This window comes from Anas acuta, chromosome 11, assembly GCF_963932015.1.
Source record: "Anas acuta chromosome 11, bAnaAcu1.1, whole genome shotgun sequence".
NCBI classification, from domain to species: Eukaryota; Metazoa; Chordata; class Aves; order Anseriformes; family Anatidae; genus Anas; species Anas acuta.
In genome coordinates this window covers 15,596,370-15,614,133 of record NC_088989.1, presented here as the reverse complement: position 1 = coordinate 15,614,133, position 17,764 = coordinate 15,596,370, and the positions used below count along the sequence as shown (strand labels likewise).

At 62.7% G+C, this 17,764-nt stretch overlaps 2 protein-coding genes across 10 annotated transcripts in view; one reads left to right on the top strand and one right to left on the bottom strand.

Moving 5' to 3' along the window:
- Positions 1 to 345: 345 nt before the first annotated feature.
- On the top strand, positions 346 to 13,115 carry LOC137862740 (semaphorin-3D-like). Of its 4 annotated transcripts, none has more exons than XM_068695062.1 (18): positions 346 to 700; positions 6,639 to 6,799; positions 8,396 to 8,537; positions 8,682 to 8,744; positions 8,894 to 9,013; positions 9,102 to 9,195; positions 9,295 to 9,423; positions 9,523 to 9,668; positions 10,066 to 10,180; positions 10,261 to 10,330; positions 10,426 to 10,570; positions 10,648 to 10,870; positions 10,989 to 11,065; positions 11,149 to 11,190; positions 11,396 to 11,553; positions 11,652 to 11,716; positions 11,844 to 11,977; positions 12,052 to 12,281. In XM_068695062.1, exons 1-18 carry the CDS (start codon positions 434 to 436, stop codon positions 12,127 to 12,129), a joined length of 2,229 nt encoding a protein of 742 aa, XP_068551163.1. In that variant the 5' UTR covers positions 346 to 433; the 3' UTR covers positions 12,130 to 12,281. The 4 variants fall into 4 exon arrangements, with proteins under 4 accessions (XP_068551163.1, XP_068551160.1, XP_068551162.1 ...); XM_068695059.1 differs by having other exon boundaries at positions 365 to 700; positions 12,047 to 13,115; XM_068695061.1 differs by having other exon boundaries at positions 588 to 700; positions 8,377 to 8,537; positions 12,047 to 13,115.
- The window catches only part of RAD54L2 (RAD54 like 2), a 62,041-nt gene continuing 57,116 nt past the window's right edge, over positions 12,840 to 17,764 (bottom strand). For 5 of the 6 annotated variants that reach the window (XM_068695054.1, XM_068695053.1, XM_068695055.1 and 2 more), the window contains one exon: positions 12,840 to 17,742. In XM_068695054.1, the coding sequence (XP_068551155.1) occupies positions 16,754 to 17,742 (989 nt within the window). In that variant the 3' untranslated portion in view covers positions 12,840 to 16,753. The remainder of the gene's footprint in view (positions 17,743 to 17,764) is intronic. The other variant, XM_068695058.1, reaches the window with a different exon arrangement.

The window sequence follows — 17,764 nt, the reverse complement described above, 5'->3', positions numbered from 1 at the left end:
CTAAAAGTGAACTGCCTCTGACCTGGGGACTTGCTGTCATCCCCTGGGCCCTTCTGATGGGCAGGACTTAGGAAATGGCCGGGTCAGTGCACTGGTGGTGGGGCGTTGGACAGTGAAGCCCCTGCTCCCCAAAGCCCCGCTAGGCTGCATCCTTTCCAGCACGTTAATTTGGAGCAGGGCTCAGTTTGGAAACTGATCTCCCAGCTTCCCCCACTTGCTGCACTTTGGATCTCATCCTGGAGTGGCTTTGGAGAGCTCGGACTCGGGAGAGCCTGGATTCCTTTCAGATGAAACCAAACCAAACGTGCTGCAGGAATGCACCTAACGCTCTCCAAGCGCTCGTGGGCGTCCAGTTTATGGGTCCGGATTAGGACCAAGAAGCTGGGAAAACCCTTTGTGATGTGTATCTCTATCTAGGTGTAGATGTAGATGGATGGCACAGACGTTGTGGCTCTGGGCTGTGCCAACCCTTGCCGCCAGCACGGTGCTGGTGCAGGCACGCAGGAGCCTGGATCTGTCCAGAGGAACACAACCTCCTCCTTTCCATGACACAGCCTCTGGAGCCCCTTGGGGAAAAGGGGTTCCCTCCGTGAAGGCAGCGCAGGAGCAGCACCTGCACGGCGCCCTTCCCCGTCCCCAGCCCCCGGTGCAGCAGACCCGTTTGGCAGAGGCATCCGATGAACTGTTCCACCCCTGCGAGGTACGCCTTGAGCCGAGGGAATGAAAAGCTAAAGGGCAAAGCAGCGCCGCTCCTCATGACTTAAGGCGAGCCCCGCGGCCCCGTCTGCGCTGGAGCAGGGGCTGGAGCGGTGCGGGCGCCACTAGATGGCAATTGCCGCTCGCAGATCCGCGGGGCCCGGCAGGCAGGATGGGGGCTGAGCAGGACACTCGGCACCGGGACAGATGCTCCTGGGGCTGCTTTTATGAATGAAGGCCGCCTCCGGCCCACCCGGCACCCGGCTCCACCCTGCGCGCCCAGCTCGGCGCGCTGCGGCCGGTGCGGGGTGCGCCCGCAGCTCCTTGCCCGTGGGGTCCGCCGGGCTGCTCGGTGAGTAACGAGGGAACTTTTTCATTGCTCGTACGCTTGGCAGGGCCGGCTGGAATATTCGGCATTGTTTCTCCCTCCCGGTGGGACGAAACCGTGCTGCCATTTCCAGCGCAGAGCGGCTCCGGTGCGGAGCGGACAGCCGGAGCAGGGTTGACCCTGTGGAAATGAGCGCTCCTCTGGGCTTAACTTGGGCTTGGGGCACTTCGTGTCTTTGTGCAGCGCGGCTTTGGCGCGATTAATCTTCTGCCAACTCCAAAACTGAGAGCAGAGATTGTTCTGCTGCTCGGCTTGCCATAGCTTGCATTGAAAAACTTTTTGGTGGTGATATTTGTGGGCTCTTATCTGTTAATGCCTTAACTTGATCCCAGGAGTTATTTGGACCGCAAAGCTTTTATTTGGACCGTGAAGCTCTTATTTGTACTGTCAAGCTCTCGATCTCCAAAGTGATTTTTGGGGGGCTGTTTCACCTGGACGCTGCTGGCAGGTTTCTCCAAGGGGCTGCTCCCATCTGGGGACCTCTCTGCCGGCCGGAGGCGGCTTTGTTGAATCCCCCCCACCCCCAAATGAAAATCAATCGCTTGCCTTCAGGCAGCTGTGACAGCCTTGCAGAGGAGAAATGCCTCGTTTCGGGCCATCGGATGGAGCAGACAGGGAGGGAACAGAGCTGGAGGGACAGCAAGGGAGTGGTGGGGGAGGTTTAGCCCCTGCCCTGTTGCCTCTCAGGGTCTCAGGACAGGGCTGGGGCTGGCCAAGGAGCTGGGTGCTGCGGTGTGGAGGTCTGGTGACACTCGGTTTGAGGATGGTGAGGAGAAGGCTAAACAGTTATGGACAGACACAAATAGCAAAGCACTCGATTGACTTAAATGAAAGCAGAGGGTAATTTCTTCCTGTCCTTGAAACAAGACCTCCGCAAACTGTGCGAACTGTGACAGCGCGCAGTGCCCTGTCCGGGGGAAATGATGCTTGTAATGAGCAGGCTTCGTTAGCCCAGCTGGGGGTGTGAGGCTGGAGGGCAGTGTGAGATCCAGGAACCCAGCGCCTTTTGGATGCAGCCTCGTGCCCACGGGAGGAGGGGAAAGTGCTGTGGGAGAAGTGTCCGTAGGGAACCAAATCCATCCAGAAAAACAACGCACTGAGAGCGGTGCGGGGACCGTTGGGAAGGGACTGATGGCACAGTGTGACTGAGACGTGTGCTCCCTGCTCCATCCGCTCCCAGCGGAGCCACTGCTGTCCCCACAGCACCCTGCAGGCAGTGCCCGGACAGTTGAGGACAGGACAGCACCGTTGTAATGCCCTGATTGCTGCGGTGCCCGGCGTGCCGAAATCCACAGCTTGCAGTGTGCTCATTGCTGGAGAGCATAAACATCTCCTGCAGAGCTGAGGGCACTGAACGTCCCCGAAAAACTAACAAACGCCCCTATGGTTTATCAGCCAGCGATGGCGAGGTCAATTTGAAAACACGGATATCACTGCTATAAGAAAATACGGGAAGCACTCGTCCCTAATCTAATCTCGCCGAATTCCACGAGGACGCAAGGCAGGGCTCATGCGTTCACTCTGCTTTGCTGGTCAGGATTTGGACAGGAAACCCCCCAGGGCGTGTAGGGGCCGTGCCCACCCGGGGTGGCCGCAGCAGAAGGTGCTGCTCACGATGCTCTGGGCAGCCCCCAGCCCCCCGGCCACAGGGGCTGGCAGCCCTTATCGCAGGCGCGTGTTGCTGGCTTCCCCGCCGCCTGCTGCGCTCCTCTGACACCCGCTCGGGGACTGTTTACAGCACGGACAAGGATTTATTGTAAACTGTGGCTGCCGAGCGCTCGGGGCTGCCTCTTCCTCCGTGTTTGCTCTGTTCCCACTGCGGCTGGGATTACAGCAAGGGGAGTCCCTGAGGGCGCGAGGGCTCACAGGCTCCTGCAGCTGCAGAAGGCGGCTGAAAGCCAGCACCACAGAGGTGTTGGGATGCACCGGCCAAAAAAACAGCCAGGGTGGGGCTGGGGCTGGGGACCGAGCCCCCCCCCCCCCCACCACCACTTTTTGAGGAGCCTTGCCATGGTCTGCACAGGAGGGCCAGGGACTGAGGTGCTGTGCACCCTAGAGCCATCACGCATTTGGGAATACCCCAAACATTTGGGAATACCCCAAAAGGCAGCTGTGACAATTGGGCATCAGCTTGCAGCTGGCCACCAGGGCATGGTGGCACACAGGGGCCTACCCTGAGCCCTGGCTGCCACCAACCCCAGCCTCCACGAGCACCTTCACTGCTCCCCGGTGCGGGCACCACGGGATGGGCACACTCGTGGATGTGCCATCGCCGCGCTCGGTGACCCCGTGCAATCCTGGCACAGCCCCGGCAGAGCCGTGCCTGCGGTATGGGCACTGCCAAACCCGGACTGGCACGGACCGGCACGGCTCGGCACGGCTGCTGCAGCACTCGTGGGTCCTGGGAGCCTGCCCAGGATGTGGTTTCCCTCAGACAATGCGGTTCGCAGGCACATGTCCGCGTGGGGTTATTGTTCTCGTCCAGCTCGCTGGCAGGCTGCCGCTTATTGTGTGCGGAAGCAACTTCGCTGCTCCCACCAGCGGGCTAAGGTTTATTTCCCTGTTTTCCAGGAGGAGATCACTGATGTCAGCTCATTTGGCCAGCGTGAGGGGGAAAAAAAAAAAGGAAAAAAAAAAAAAAGAAAAGAAATAGACTTTCAGTTTCAATCTGCCCATTGTCAGCGGGGAGAGGTGCTGCTCTTCCCACGCTGCCCCCGCTCAGAGCTGCGAGTGCCCTGGGCAGTCCCCTTGGCCACATGCAAAAGTGTGGCCCTTCACTTGGCATCCTTCCTCCTCCTCCTCCTCCTCCTCATCCTCGCTGGGACGCAGGCAGCAGCGTGCTGGAGCCAAGGGCAGACCCTGGGGGCTGCGAAGGGGCCCGAGGCTGGCAGGGCAGAGCCTCGCAGCTGTAACCACCCAGCAGCTGCAACCCAGAGGCTCTGAGATGAAGCAGGCGGCCACGCAGGCTGCCTCCAGCCTCATTAAAATACTTTCCCTGGCCAAGCCCCCCACGCCTGCTCAACCTCTTCCAATTAGCTCAGGAGGGCAGGGAGCGGGCCTGCTTTTGATGAAAAGAAAACAATTTTTCAGCTGCCCAGTGCTGGGAGGCAGGGTGACAGCCCCGTCGCTCTGAGGAGTGACCGAGGAGCAGGTGCTTGGTGGCCAGCTCCTGCCTCCGCCCCGGCTTTGGAGCTGGGGGGACGCGGAGCAGCTCCTGGCGAGGCACTGAGCATCCCTGCCCGAAGGGCTGAGCCGGTCAGGAAAAAAAACAAGTGTGCTTCAGGGAGCAGGGAGGGGTGGGGGTCAGCTTCAGGGGTGCTGGAGAAGACCCCAGCCCAGCCTGGAGCGCGGGGGCTCCCTGCCTGCGGAGCTGGCCAGCTGCCTCTCGGCCTCCTGCCCGCGGAGCCCCGCGCACATCTGAGCCCGTGCCTGGCTCAGGAAGCCGGGGAAGCGCCCCCGTGGCGGGGCGAGCCTCCGTATCGGGTGTCGGGCCATGTGGTGGGCAAGTGACAAGTGTTGGGCTCGGCCCCGGGGTGTGGGCAGCACCCGGGAATGCGGCTGTGCGCCCAGGGGTCCTGAGGCTTGGGGGACCCAGCCCTGGGGGGGGCTCAGCCCCATTCCCCAGCTTTTAGGGCTGCTGGACGTGTGTGACCAGGGGATTTGTCTCACCCTGCCGTTTGCAGGCAGTGCCTCAGCACCCCACTGCCACCCCAGCTCTGCTGTTGGGGGTCCCACTCCATCAGCACCCATCCCCTCCCCATGGAGGGCTCCGCTCCCACCCCTGGCTCTGGGGGGATGACGGGGGGGGGGCACACGGTGGCTTTGCCCCCCACAGAAGGGGACAAGGCTGACAGCTGCCGCTGCGTGACGGCACGGCGAGTGGGGCGCAGCAGCTGCCGGGGCATCCATCACATCCCGGGGGGGCTGCACCGAGCTCTGCCACCCCTGGACGTGAGACGTGGCCTCGGTGACACGTCCTGGGGCACCGCCGGGCACCCAGAGCGCATCGTGGGGCCCCGTGGAGCCGCGGGGAGGTGAAGGACGGGAGCACGGCACGGTAGCAGCCGTCCCATCCTCCTGCCCTTGCTGGCTGCCAGGTTTTGCCCCGTTTCTCAGCTCCCCCCCCCCCAGGCTCCCCCAGCTGCTGCTGGGGCCCCTCCGCAGCCCGGCTGGCCCCAGGCTGTAACTCAAGAAGGCGACGTCCTGAGCGCGGGGGCTCGGGATTAACCGCCAGACAATCGGGGTCTGTGGGGCTGGCACTTGGCAGGGGGTTGCTGCCGAGCTCTCCTCCGTCACGCTCCGTCCCTGGGGATGGAGCTGCTGCCGGGGCCCTTCCGCCCTGGAAATTTGCCTCTCTGGGGCACGGCTTTCATGAGCGAGCTGTATTTTCTGGAGGTTTCTGAGCACGCTGTAAGCTGGGGGGACTTTCCTCTTCCTGGCGTTGCTCCATCTCCTGCAAGACCTTCTGCAGGAGCCTGTCTCCGAAGGAAAAGCCCCCAAATCCCCCAGCACCCAGAGCGTGGGAGCCCCAGGAAGGCATTACCCTGCTGAAATCCCCCCGGCCCGGCAGCCTGCCCACATCAGCAGCTCCCTCTCCAAGCCCCGATAAAAACAGTCCCAGCTCAGGACAGTTGATTATTTAAAGCTGTCGGCAGTGTTTAATTTAGCCCTGGATTCATCACCCGCAGCTTGTTTCCATCCGTGAGACACCCGCTCCCCCTCTCACCATGTAAACTCTGCAGGGACCGGCTCCTCTCCTCCAGGAGAAATTTGGGGTGAGGGGCTGGGGCTGCACCCTCCCTGCCCTTTTCCACCCCCTCCGCAGCCGGGATGCTGCCGGTGGCACGAAGCCGCCGCTGGGTCTCGCGGTGCAGCGGACGAGGGACGTGCCACCCCCGTGTCCCCACAGCCTGGGGCTGTCCCCGTGTCCCCGGGGAGGTGGCTGTGCCCTGGCTGCCACCTTCAGGGTCCTTAGAGGCTGGCCTTTTCCCTGCTTCTCCAGCACCCCTGTGCGCGTTGGTAGAATAAACCCCTGCCAAATCCTGGGCGCAACCTCTGGATGAGCCCTGGGGTGGCAGGGGGGGATTTGGGGGGCCCTGAGAGCCCCAAACCTCGTCTGGAGGCACAGCCCAGTGCTGCTTCTTGTGAGACAGAGGGAGCGGGGCAGCTGGAGGTGCTCGGCTCCCGGTGCTGTGGTTGCTCCTGCACAGACCCGCAGGAAGCCCCCAGCCCCTGCACCTGAAGCCTCCGCGCTCATTTAAAACCCTTCCACCGTGGGACTCACAGGGGCTGAAAGCACAGCAGGAGGCTGGGTGTCAGAGCTGCTGCAGTGCAGGACATCCATGAGCAGGGCCAGAAATGTCTCTTTGTCCTGACCTGGCAGCAGCCAGCCCTGCCACCCGCCCCTCCAGGGCACCCAGAGGGGCACCAAACGAGGCCGTGAGGTCCTGGGTGCACCCGGGGGGGCTTCCAGAAGCGTGCCTGGGTGCGGAGCAGCTCCCTTGTCCCCCCCCATGGCTGCTCCCTGCATTTCCCCAATTTTCTCCCCTCGCAGCTGAAGGCAGCAGCTCCACAGTGGTGCAATGACAAGGACGGGGGCTCCCCATGGGCGCAGGCTGCCGCTGGCTGCCCTCCTGCTCTGCACCCTGCTGCCGCAGCCGGACACCGCCGGGGCCTGGAAGCAGCATGCCCCGCGCCTCCGTGTCACCTACAAAGGTAAGGGGAATGCGTCTCTGCAGTGATTTCCCTGCCTGGGCATGGGCAGGGTGATGGGGCAGGAGAGGGACATGGCCACGGTGGCACCACGGCTCCGATGTCTCCCAGCAGCCCCCCTGTGCCCCACCTGCCATCTCCCTGCCCTTCCCGCTGCATCCCTGCTGCCTGTAATTATTTTGTGAGGGCTTCAGGGCAGGGCTCTCTTTGTGCCGAGGGCTTGGAGCAGGGTCCCAGATGGAGGTGCCTCTGTGTGCCAGGGGACATCCCCGGAGCAGTGGTCCTGCTGGTGGCCCAGCTCGGGAGCAGGCGTCAGGGCAAGCTTTTGGTCCTTCCTTGGAGCCGGAGCTGGGAACGTGGAGGGCTCTGCCTTCAAAGCCCCGTGGCCAGACATGCCAGCAGCCCTCCGGTCTTGGGCAGGGGCAGGAGAGGAAGCTCCCAGCATCAGGAGGGCTTGAGGACAATGGGAACGGCGGCAGGGGATGTGACTCAGGGACAGCAGCGGGCAGGTTCAAGGACACGGCGGCGCAAGGAGCTCTCAGGTTGAAAAAAACTTCAGAAAGAAAAAAAAAAAAAAGAAAAGAAAATCGAAATCAAATGAAAGGAGCTCGGAGAGCCCGCCTGCCTCACGTCAGGCCCCAGCAGGGGGGAGGCAGGGGGGCAGCGGGGGAAGACGCAAGCAGCCTGCGGGGAGGAAATGACAGCAGCCGAGGCTGTGGGAGCGGAGGAAGGATGGGGCACGGGGCGCGGGGCCGGGAGCGGTGCTGGTGGCTTCCCCCCCGATGGGGAGGGGGTTTGGCCATGCTGGAGGCGGCTGTGGGGTCACTGCGGGACCTGCTGCACCCACCGGGGCTGGCACAGCTGGGGGGTGGCGAACGGGGCTTCTGCCAGGCTCTGGTCCCCTGACATTTGATAGCACGGGGTTTGGGTCACCGGCACCGAAGACGTCTCCAGTGCGGCTCTTATCAGCCTGCGGCAGCGAGGGGATGGAAACCCCTCGGAGGCTCAGAGCCCGGCTTCCCCCGGGCTGGGGGATGTCCTGTGGGGCCGGCTCTTCCTCATGCCCCGTGCAGTCGGGTGGTGACCTCAGGAAGCCCCGGGTCACCCTGCTCGGAGGGTGCAAAGGCAGGGGGTGGGACGGGGCCGTCGCAGTGGTTTTGACAAGGAGAAAATCCCCCTGGCCTTGGGAGATACTGAGCATGAAGGAGAGGAGGTTTCTCACCCAGCGTCTCAGCCACTGTGCCGGCGGGACATGGGGGTGCCAGCCCTGTCCTCTCCTGAGGACCCAGCACCAATGGCAAGGGCAGGGAGGGGAATGCAGCTGCTGAGCCCGTTCGCTCGGTGGGAAGCAGCCTGGAAATCCCTGCCCCAGGCCCAGGCAGGTACCGGTGCCTGCAGCACGCAGCCGGCATCTCCTTTCTCACCATTTCCATCTCCCAGCCCCGCTTCCTCGGGCGGAGCCGTGCCCACAGGGCTCCAGCAGGGTCTCCCCTCGCTCAGCTCCCGGCGGTGGCCCAGGGCCGTGCAGGGAGGTGCAGCTCGCTGACGGGCTGCCCTTCCTCCCACCTCATGCTCCTCAGACCTGCTGAAATCCAACAGCTCCCGCCTGCTGCTGAGCTCAGGGGACGGGCTGGGTTTCCAGGCCCTCCTGCTGGATGAAGACAGGGCCTGGCTGATGGTGGGAGCCAAAAACCACATCTTCCTGCTGCATCTCGACCATCCCGGCAGAGAGCCCGAGAAGGTCAGTGCTGGGCAGGGGGTGCAGACGTGCTCCTGGGCCGGGCTGCCCGCTTTCTCCAGGGGCAGCTCTGGCACCCGGGGCCACGTCCCGTGAAATTGTCCCAAACACGTGCTGCTGCCCACGCCTCGGGCGCTTCTGTCGCAGATCTTCTGGCCAGCCTCCAGGGAGCAGGTTGAACACTGCCGGCTGGCGGGGAAGGACGTGGAGGTGAGCAGGGCCGGGAGTCCCCAGCTCGGGGCTTTTTGTGCCTCGGCGCAGGCACTCAGCGCCCAGAGACCCCAAACCGCGGGGGGCTGCCTGCAAAGCGCGCCGGCTCGGGTCCTCCCTGCCAACAACCACCTCCTCCCCTTGGGCAGACCGAGTGCGCCAACTTCATCCGCCTGCTACAGCCCTACAACAGCAGCCACGTGTTCGCCTGCGGGACAGGCTCCTACCAGCCCGTCTGCGCCTTCGTCCAGCTGGGAGCCCGCGGCAAGGTGAGCGGCACCCGGAGGGACCCCGTCCCCTCGAGGCTCCCTCCTCTGTGGGCTGGCGGAGCTGATGTCTCCCCCTGGGCTCTGGCAGGGCGCCCTGATGCGGCTGGTGACCCACTCCCTGCAGTCGGGGCGAGGACGGTGCCCCTACAGCCCCCGGCAGCCCTTCACCGCGCTCCTTGTTGGTAAGGGCTCGGGGAGCCGGGAGCTGGGGCTCCTTGGGGACGCGGCATGCGGGGGGCTGCACCCCCAGCTCCTCCACGTGCCCCCCGCTGACCCCGCAGATGGGGAGCTGTATTCGGGCACCTCCAGCGACTTCATGGGCAGCAGCGCCGCCTTCTTCCGGACCTGGGTGCGCGGGGCCGAGCAGAGCTACATCCGCACGGAGCAGAACCAGGACCACTGGCTGCACGGTACGAGGGGGGCCGTGCTCGGCATGGTGCCCCGCTCCCATCTCCTCCCCCGTGGCACGGGCATGCCTGCACGGGGTGCTAGCACGCCGTCGCTTCCAGAGCCTGCGTTTGTGGGTGCCTTCGCCATCCCCGACACCTACAACCCGCACGATGACAAGGTCTACGTCTTCTTCCGCGAGACGGCGCTGGAGGCTGGGCAGTGGGACAGGCGGCACATCCATGCGAGGGTGGCCCGGGTCTGCAAGGTCAGTGGGCTCAGGCTGGGATCACACAGGGCAAGCTTTGCCCCCTTGCTGGACACACGGGGAGCGCTGCCTTGTGAAAAGCCGCTGTCCCTCTGTTAGGGTTGGGCTGGGGGCTTCCCGAGGTCCCTTCCAACCTTAACCACCCCGTGCTGGTTTGGTGAGCAGGAGCCTGGTTCCCACCTCTGCCTGTGCTTTGCTGCATGGCAGTGAGAAAGCCCCAAGTCCCCTGCCCCACTCAGCGGCTCTCCAGACACCTTCCCACCCCCGGGCACCCCACAGCGGGGCAAGGAGCAAGGCTGGGGCTGTCACTGCGGGGGGCTCGGGTGTCCCGCTGCGGGGACAGCCGTGGGGGTGTGTTGGCGGGGCTGGGCTGGGTGCAGCTCTCGTTGCCCGGCAGAACGACGTCGGAGGGAAGCGCAGCCTCATCAACCGCTGGAGCACGTTCCTCAAGGCCCGCCTGGTGTGCTCCATCCCGGGGCCGCAGGGCACCCAGACGCACTTTGACCAGCTGGGTGAGTGGCAGCCTGCCCCAGCCGCCCAGCCGGGAAACCCCCATGCACCTCAGGCTCCAGCTCCATCTCTCTCTTTGCAGAGGATGTTTTCCTCCTCCGCACCCGGGACCCTCAGAACCCCCTCATCTTCGGCCTCTTCACGGTGTCCAGGTGAGCCCGTGCCCAGGCGCGGGGCAGCCCAGCACCCCCAGCCCCTCTCCGCGGCTGCCTGCGGTGGGTTGGGTTTGCTGACGGCCGCCCCGCAGCGGTGTCTTCAGCGGCTCCGCCGTCTGCGTCTACTCCATGGCTGCCATCAGGGCGGCCTTCAGCGGCCCCTTCGCGCACAAGGAGGGCTTCGACTACCGCTGGGTGGAATACAAGGGACGCGTCCCCTACCCCCGGCCCGGCATGGTGAGGAGCCGGGAGGGCAGCGGGTAGCAGCAGGAGGGGTCGGCCCGGCGGTGACCCGGCCCCTCATGTCGCCTCAGTGCCCCAGCGAGACGTACGACCCCCTCCTGCGCTCCACCAAGGATTTCCCCGATGAGGTGATCAGCTTCGTGCGCTCCCACCAGCTGATGTGGGAGCCCGTGCAGCCGCAGGGCCGCCAGCCCGTCCTGGTGAGGGTCAACGTTCCCTACCGGCTCCGGCGGCTCCTGGTGCACCGGCTGGAGACGGAGAGCCGGCACTACGACGTGCTCTTCCTCGGCACCGGTAGGGCATCAGCCCGGCTCTGGGGTTGGGGTCGTCACAGGGTGGCTGGGTGGCAGGAGTGTCCCCCAGCCCCGGGGAGCCCGGCCCCACCAGCTCCTTCTCCTGCTGTGTTTGGCAGATGAGGGGAAGGTTCTGAAGGTGGGGCTGGCCAGCGGCACCGAGGTGATTAACCTGGAGGAGATCAGCGTCTCTAAGGTACTGCAGAGAGCGGGTGCATGAGGAGGTGGGAGCAGGGACCCCGGCCCTCAGCCTCGCTGGAACCCCTTCCTCTCTTCCAGGCACCTTCTCCCATCCTGGACATGAAGCTGTCACCGAAGCGGGTGAGTCCTCCCTCACACCGGTACCTAAAGGGACGGGGTACTCGCTCCATCCTCAGCATCCCTTGGCCCCAGAGTTTGCACATGGCAGGATCCTGCTCCCACCAAGCATCCTGCTGGTGGCTGGCTCTGTCCCACTGTCCCCACACCTCCCGGCAGCCTCAGCCCGGCACAGTGCTGAGCGCTGCCGTTCTGCTTGCCCAAGCAGCAGGAGCTGTTGGTGAGCAGCACCCAGGGGCTGTTCCAGCTCGCCCTGTACCGCTGCGAGCTCTACGGCAAAACCTGCACGGATTGCTGCCTGGCCAGGGACCCCTACTGCACCTGGGACGGCAAGACCTGCGCCCCACACCAGCTGACAGAGAAGAGGTGAGCACCCGCTGGGGCCACCCCGCTCAGAGGCAGCCTGCAGACAGTGGTGGGTGCCTCCACTTGGTGCCACCGTGGTCCTGTCCACCCTCCCACAGGCGTGCCCGGTGCCAGGACGTGCTGAAGCCTGATGTGCTCAGCCAGTGCCAGGATACAGCAGAAGGTGAGCACCAGCCCCAGGGTGATGCTGGGACGAGCGGGCAGCAGGGCACCGGGAAAGCCCCCGGCACCCTCTGTCATTGCCCCTGCACCGGGTGCCGTGTGCTGACCCCTGTCCCATCCCCGTGCAGGGACAGCGGTGGCCACGGAGAAGCTGGTTTTTGGCGTGGAGAAGAACTCCACCTTCCTGGAGTGCCTGGCACGCTCCCCACAGACGACGATCCGGTGGCTGGCGTGGCGCGGCGAGGGGTCGGGGCTGAGCGAGGTGCGGGGAGGGCAGGGAGGGGGCGCGGGGCAGCTTGGGGACGGTGACCTGAATCTTCCCGTGCACCAGATCAGGACCGGTGGCCACTTCGCGGTGCTGGAGCAGGGGCTGCTGATCCGCCAGCTGGGCAGGGAGGATGCCGGCACCTATGAGTGCCAGGCCGTGGAGCGCTCCTTCTCCCGGCCCCTCACCCGCTACAGCCTCCGCGTCATCCAGCACGAAGCGATGGAGGTGCCGCCGTACCGACGCAGCAAGGGGGTCGAGGGCCCCCGGATGGACCCGCGAGCCTTGGGGGCACCGGGCACCAGCCTCGACACCTACTGCAATGCCCTGTGGCACCAGGAAAGGCAGCGGCAGAAGGCCTGGCACCAGAAGTGGCAGCACCGCTCCCCGGAGAGCAAGAGCGGCCGCGTGCGCCGGCAGCCCCAGGCACTGTAGGGGCGAGCCGGGGCCGCCTGCTCTCTCTCTCGGCCCTTCTCGCAGGCGGGTGCCAGCTTCGGGACTGCTCCATGCGTCCAACCGCAGGAACTGCGACTACCTCAAGCCACGCCGGGCCCCTCTGCCTCTGCGCGCACCCCAGGGTGCACGACGGGGTGAGGGCGCGCAGCCTGGACCAGCTCTCCCAGACACGAAGCCTCGGGCGCCCTGCAGAGTATTTATTCTCCTCGGTTTTCTCCAGCCCTTAGGGGTGATGGTTATTAGCAGCAGTGATGAAGATGGGGGGCGGGAATGGAAACAAACCATTCTGTACCCGACCATGGTCACAGGTCCCCGGACCCAGTGTCATCCCCAGCGCCTGCGCCCAGCCCCACCCACCCCAGCCCAGGCTGCTTTTACAAATTCCAGACAGAGAAACAGGCAGTTATACCAACTTACAATTTATTATTTTTTAAAAAAATGACATGAAACACAAGTAAAAATAAATACATCATATAAACAACAAATTGTTCAAAGTCTCTGCTCTGGGAGATCAGGCAAGCACGTCCCGTTCGACAGAGAGAAGAGGGAAGCACATGGTCATGCGTGGGGCACCGACCCACCCACCCTGCTAGAGACACTCCTCTTGCCAACCACAAAAAGACCGTCCACAAACTAAGGCGGTAGTTAAAAAAAAAAAAAAAAGAAAAAAAAAAGAAAAGCCATAATAGTAACAACCCCAAAACAACAGGAAAAAAAAACAAAAACAAAAACAAAATGAGACTCATCAATGGATTCATTCAGGCTCCCCCCGCAGGTGCGGATCTGCCGGAGGCTCCAAGCTGGATGCTGTTGCCCCGTGGAAGGGGCCGTGTTCTCCCCTCGAGTCGCAAGGAGCCCTCATCCCCACTGAAATCTAGCTGGACTACGTTCCCCTCGAGACCTCTCCCCCACCCCACCCGTCCCTCCCTGTCCTCCCAAGCCCGGATTAACAAAATTCATCTGAGCGCGGCACGGAACGCCAGTCGCGGAGGCGTTTGCTGTACCTGTCCCTTTCGGCCTGGAGCCCATCCACAAACCGAGAGTGATTCTCTGGGGTTCAGCTGACATCATTAGGCCAAAATATAACCATTTCTAGTGAAGCCCCCTTTGCTTGCTGCAGTATTTTCCTTTCTGTGCCTGCCCATATCCACCCCACCGGCATCCCAGCAGATCCTGCCCTGCGTGAGCTGCTCTGGGCTGCGTTGCCCCCACCCCACCCCATCCATGGGCCAACCCCTCCCCGCTGGGGCTGACTGGGCCACCCCGGGTCTTCCTCAGCTTCCAAAAAACTTTGGCAGAGTGTCCTGCACTGCTGTCCTCAGCACCACCCGCAGCCCTGCTGCGCGCCGGCAGCCGCTTCCAGCCGGTCATTTGGAGACAGAAATTCAGCAGCAAAAAGAAAAAAAAAAAAAAGGAAGATCTAACCTGTGAGGGGAAAGCCCCCGTTCCAGGACAGGACCCTCTGCAGCAGAACCACACGTTAGGGATGGGAGAAGGGTGGGGAGGGGAGAGGAGACCCATGGGAGAGGAGATGTAAGGGCTCGGAGAGGTCCCCTGCTGCAGGAACGCCCTGGATGATCCCCACGGAGAGCGAGGAGCAGCCCCAGGGCCCCTCACCCAGGGGTGGCAGCCACCTCCTGGCCAAGGCTCTGATGGGTGCAGGGGACCTGTCCCCTCTCCACAAGGGTGCTGTGGGCTGGCAGGGAGCAGGAGGGGGCACGGGGCCCTGCTGTGCTCGGCTGGGCAGCGGGGGCTCACGGCAGGCACTTGGCCAGCGGGGCACCCGGTGCTTGGCACAGGGAGGCCACCAGCAGAGCGGCCACCCGGTGGCACCCAGCCTGCTCCCTGCGGGCTACGGCCACCTCCAGCACCCACGGGTGTGCCAGGGACATCTCTGTGCCCTGCTGCAGTGCAGGGCTGCAGAAAAGCCCCGTTGGGAAGCTTCCCCCAGAGGAACTCTGCTATACTGACCAGCGCCGCGGAGCTGGGCTACAGCAGGGTGCCGGTGCCAGTCCGCTCCCACTCCGGCCTCCTCTGGGTCCTGCTCACAAGCCCGCAGGTCTCACCCCTGGCTACTCTGGCCAAGGAAAGCCCTCGCCTCTGCCCCCTTCCCCCAAATCCACCGGCAATCTGACAGCCTCACAGGGATGCAACGGACATCTGGGCGAACTCGTCATACAATCAGTGGCACAGGATTGCGCATGAGGGGGACACACAGAGCACAGGAGGGCATGACTCACAGATGCAGCACTGTCAAGTCTTTGGAGAAACTTGCATGAACACCATCAGTTAATTTGCTTTGTTACTTTTGTGGGGGGGTTTGATTTTTATTTCCATGGTGCATCCAAAGACAAGTTGTCCAGCAGTTTGCTCAGAACCCCTCGGTTTTCAACTCCTAGGATATGTTAAAGAAGAAAGCACTATTTTAATGTTTGTCTTTTTTTAAAAAAATAATTAAAATAATTTGCATAGCTAAACTGTTGATCTAAGGCTTCTATGAATGGTGTGGTTATGTTCGACAGACAATGTCCATTAAACAGAGAAAGACACTAGGAAAGCCCCGGAACGTTTTTTTATTGTCGTTGTGACACACGAGCACACACACAGCCCCTTGCTCTCTCTTTCTCTCTCAAGAGGGGAGGTCTCCAGCTCACCGTTGGTGAAGGATGACAGGACATCCTGCCCTTCCCTACCTGGTCCCAGCAGGTATCAGTGACTGCTGCTTTCACAGCAGGCCCTTAGAAGCTGCCCCTGCTCCAAGATCCCAGCCCTGCTCCGGGGCAGGCCCCCAAGGCGAGCACAGACCCGGCCTGGTGACAGCCAGATGGGGACAAAGAGGGTCCCGGACTGCAGGGCCCCATCCCGGGGCGTTCACCCCCCACACACATCCAGCTGTGCTCACGGGACCTGCACGGAGCTGCCTCTCCTCCAGAGCCCTGGCACGGAGAGGAGCAGCCTGCGTGCTCGCTGTCAGTGCCAGGGCCAGCCCTTCCTCACACCCTCCTCCTCCTCACCAGGACCAAGCACAAGAAGCTCCCACACGTGCTCCTCCACCTGCCCTGACACAGCGAGGGGACTCTGTCCTCCCTCCTGCTGCTCCCCAGCAGCAGAGGGGAGCTCCTGGGGGTGCTACAGGGAGCTGCCGCGGCTGCTCCTGCCCCTGGGCTGTGCTCTGGGCAGCTGGCTGCTTCTCCCCACACAGACAACCCGACGAGCAACCACTGCAGGACAGAGGCCAGCATTTTATTATTATTATTATTATTTTTTTAATATGGAAATTAATTTAAAAATCGAAGGAAAGAGCCCCCCCAACAATAAATATTATGCCTTGGCGTAATAAATTAAGGTAGAGGTTCTGTGCAGGGGGAAGTTGCTCCAATCAGAGTCACCAGCAAGGGGCACTGGGGCCAGAACCACGTCCCATCCCAACCTCCTCCGGTGCCTGGTGCTGTTCAGAAGGAGCAGCAAGCCCAGCAACCCCCGGATGCACTGGGCCACAGCGTGGCGGGGCCGTGGAGCTGGGGGAGTCACCAGGATTCCCCTCCAGTGGCCACCACCAGGTCTGGCTTGGCTCCGCTGCTGTGGGACTGACCTACCTTGGGTGGGACCCACAGGGGCCCGGGGAGCCCTCACTCAAGTTTCATGTGAATTTGATAGAAGTTGACAAATTGTTGGTGGGGTGATTTTTTTTTTCCTTTTTTTTTTTTTTTTGTAAAAAACATCAATCCCTCCCCCTTCCCCCCCCCCCAACACACACAATGTAAAGTCCCCCCTCTCCCTCCCCAGTAAAAATGCTTCGTCCCCAACCTCTGCTGGAGTCGCTGCCCCCGGCCCGCCCCTCCCCAAGTGAGAGAAGTTCACAGATAAGGCAGTTCGTGTGAGGAGGAGCTCAGCCCTGCCAGCGGTCAAGCCCGTGCCTCCAGGCCTGCGAAGGGCAGTGACTCGTGGCACCAAGCCTCCCCCTTTCAGACAAGACAGAACAGAGACAGACAGACAGACAGAGCGTGGGAGGGAGGCACTCCTATGGTCTGCGTTACTGCTTCCCTCCTCCCCTGGCTCTTGCTCCCCCCGGCCCTCGCAGGTCCGCTCTACGCCCCCCACCCATCTCCCAGCTCCCAGTACAATTCAGATCCTTGACAGCTAAAAAAAAACCAAACCAACAAAACAAAACGAAAAGAAAACAAACACCACGCCACACCCTTCGCATCCTTCTCCACCCACTGCTGTGGCCCAGAGGGGAAATCCTGACTCCCAAGAAGATCCTGCAACTTTTTTTTGCCTCCTGGTGGAGCTGAGACCGAGCAGGAGCCAGGCCCATTATTTCCCTGTGATCTCTATAACATCGTCGTCTTTGTCCTCGTCATTAGAGCTGCATCCCACCTCTGGGACCTCCTGGGGTTCAAACTGAGGCACCTGGGACCGAAGGAGGCCCCCGGCCGGGTAGCCCGAGTGAGGGGACACGTAGCCAGGGTAGGCAGATGCCATGCTCCTGGGAAGGCTGCTAGGCAAGATGGGGGCTGGGAAAGGAGCAAACATCCTGGGCTCGGGCAGGAGTGACTGCGTGAAGGGAAGCGAGTAACTGGGCAGCACCCCCGTCAGAGAAGGGTTTAGCATGAACGAGGGGACGCTGGCGGTGACTGAGGTAGCAGCAGAAGAGCTGGCGGTGCCGGCTGTCAGCAGAGGGTCAGTAGTCACAGGGAACACCAGATGAGGGTCTGGGAGTAAATTGGACAGCTGGTAGTAAGAGGACCCAGTGCCCATGTACAAGGAGTTTCCTGGTTGGGAGGCAAACGGATGGGTTAGGTTGTGGTTTAAAGAGACAGGAGGCATGGCGAACCCACCAGAGACAGGGTACCCGTGTTCATACGGCTGCACGGATGATGGCAACTGGCGCTTTTTCTGCTGCCTGAGGGCTTGCTCCTCCGGAGCCGACGGTGAGCTTGACTTGCGCTTGTTGCCCCGTAAGTCCAACACCGAGTGGGCATCTGCGTGCTGGCTGCTGGCCGGCAAGGCTGAAGACACGGAGGGAGCCATGCAGTGAATCCCAGCACGCTGCTCGGCTCCTCGAGCTGCTAGGCCAGGCGCGTTGTCCGTGCGGGCAGGGTGGCCTTGGGCAGCGTTGGTGCTGGGAGAGCTGTGCCGGGACTCCCGGGCTGCCGCGGCCTCTGCGTACTGCTGCAGCTCGCTGATGATCTCGGGGCTGTCGGGGGATATGGGCCGAGTGAGCTCCTCCGCGCTGGGGAGCTGCGGTGATGAGGCACTGTGACTGCCGTTGCTCGCGGACTCCAGCGACGAGCTCTGGGAGCCTGGAAGCAAGGAGGTGGAGGA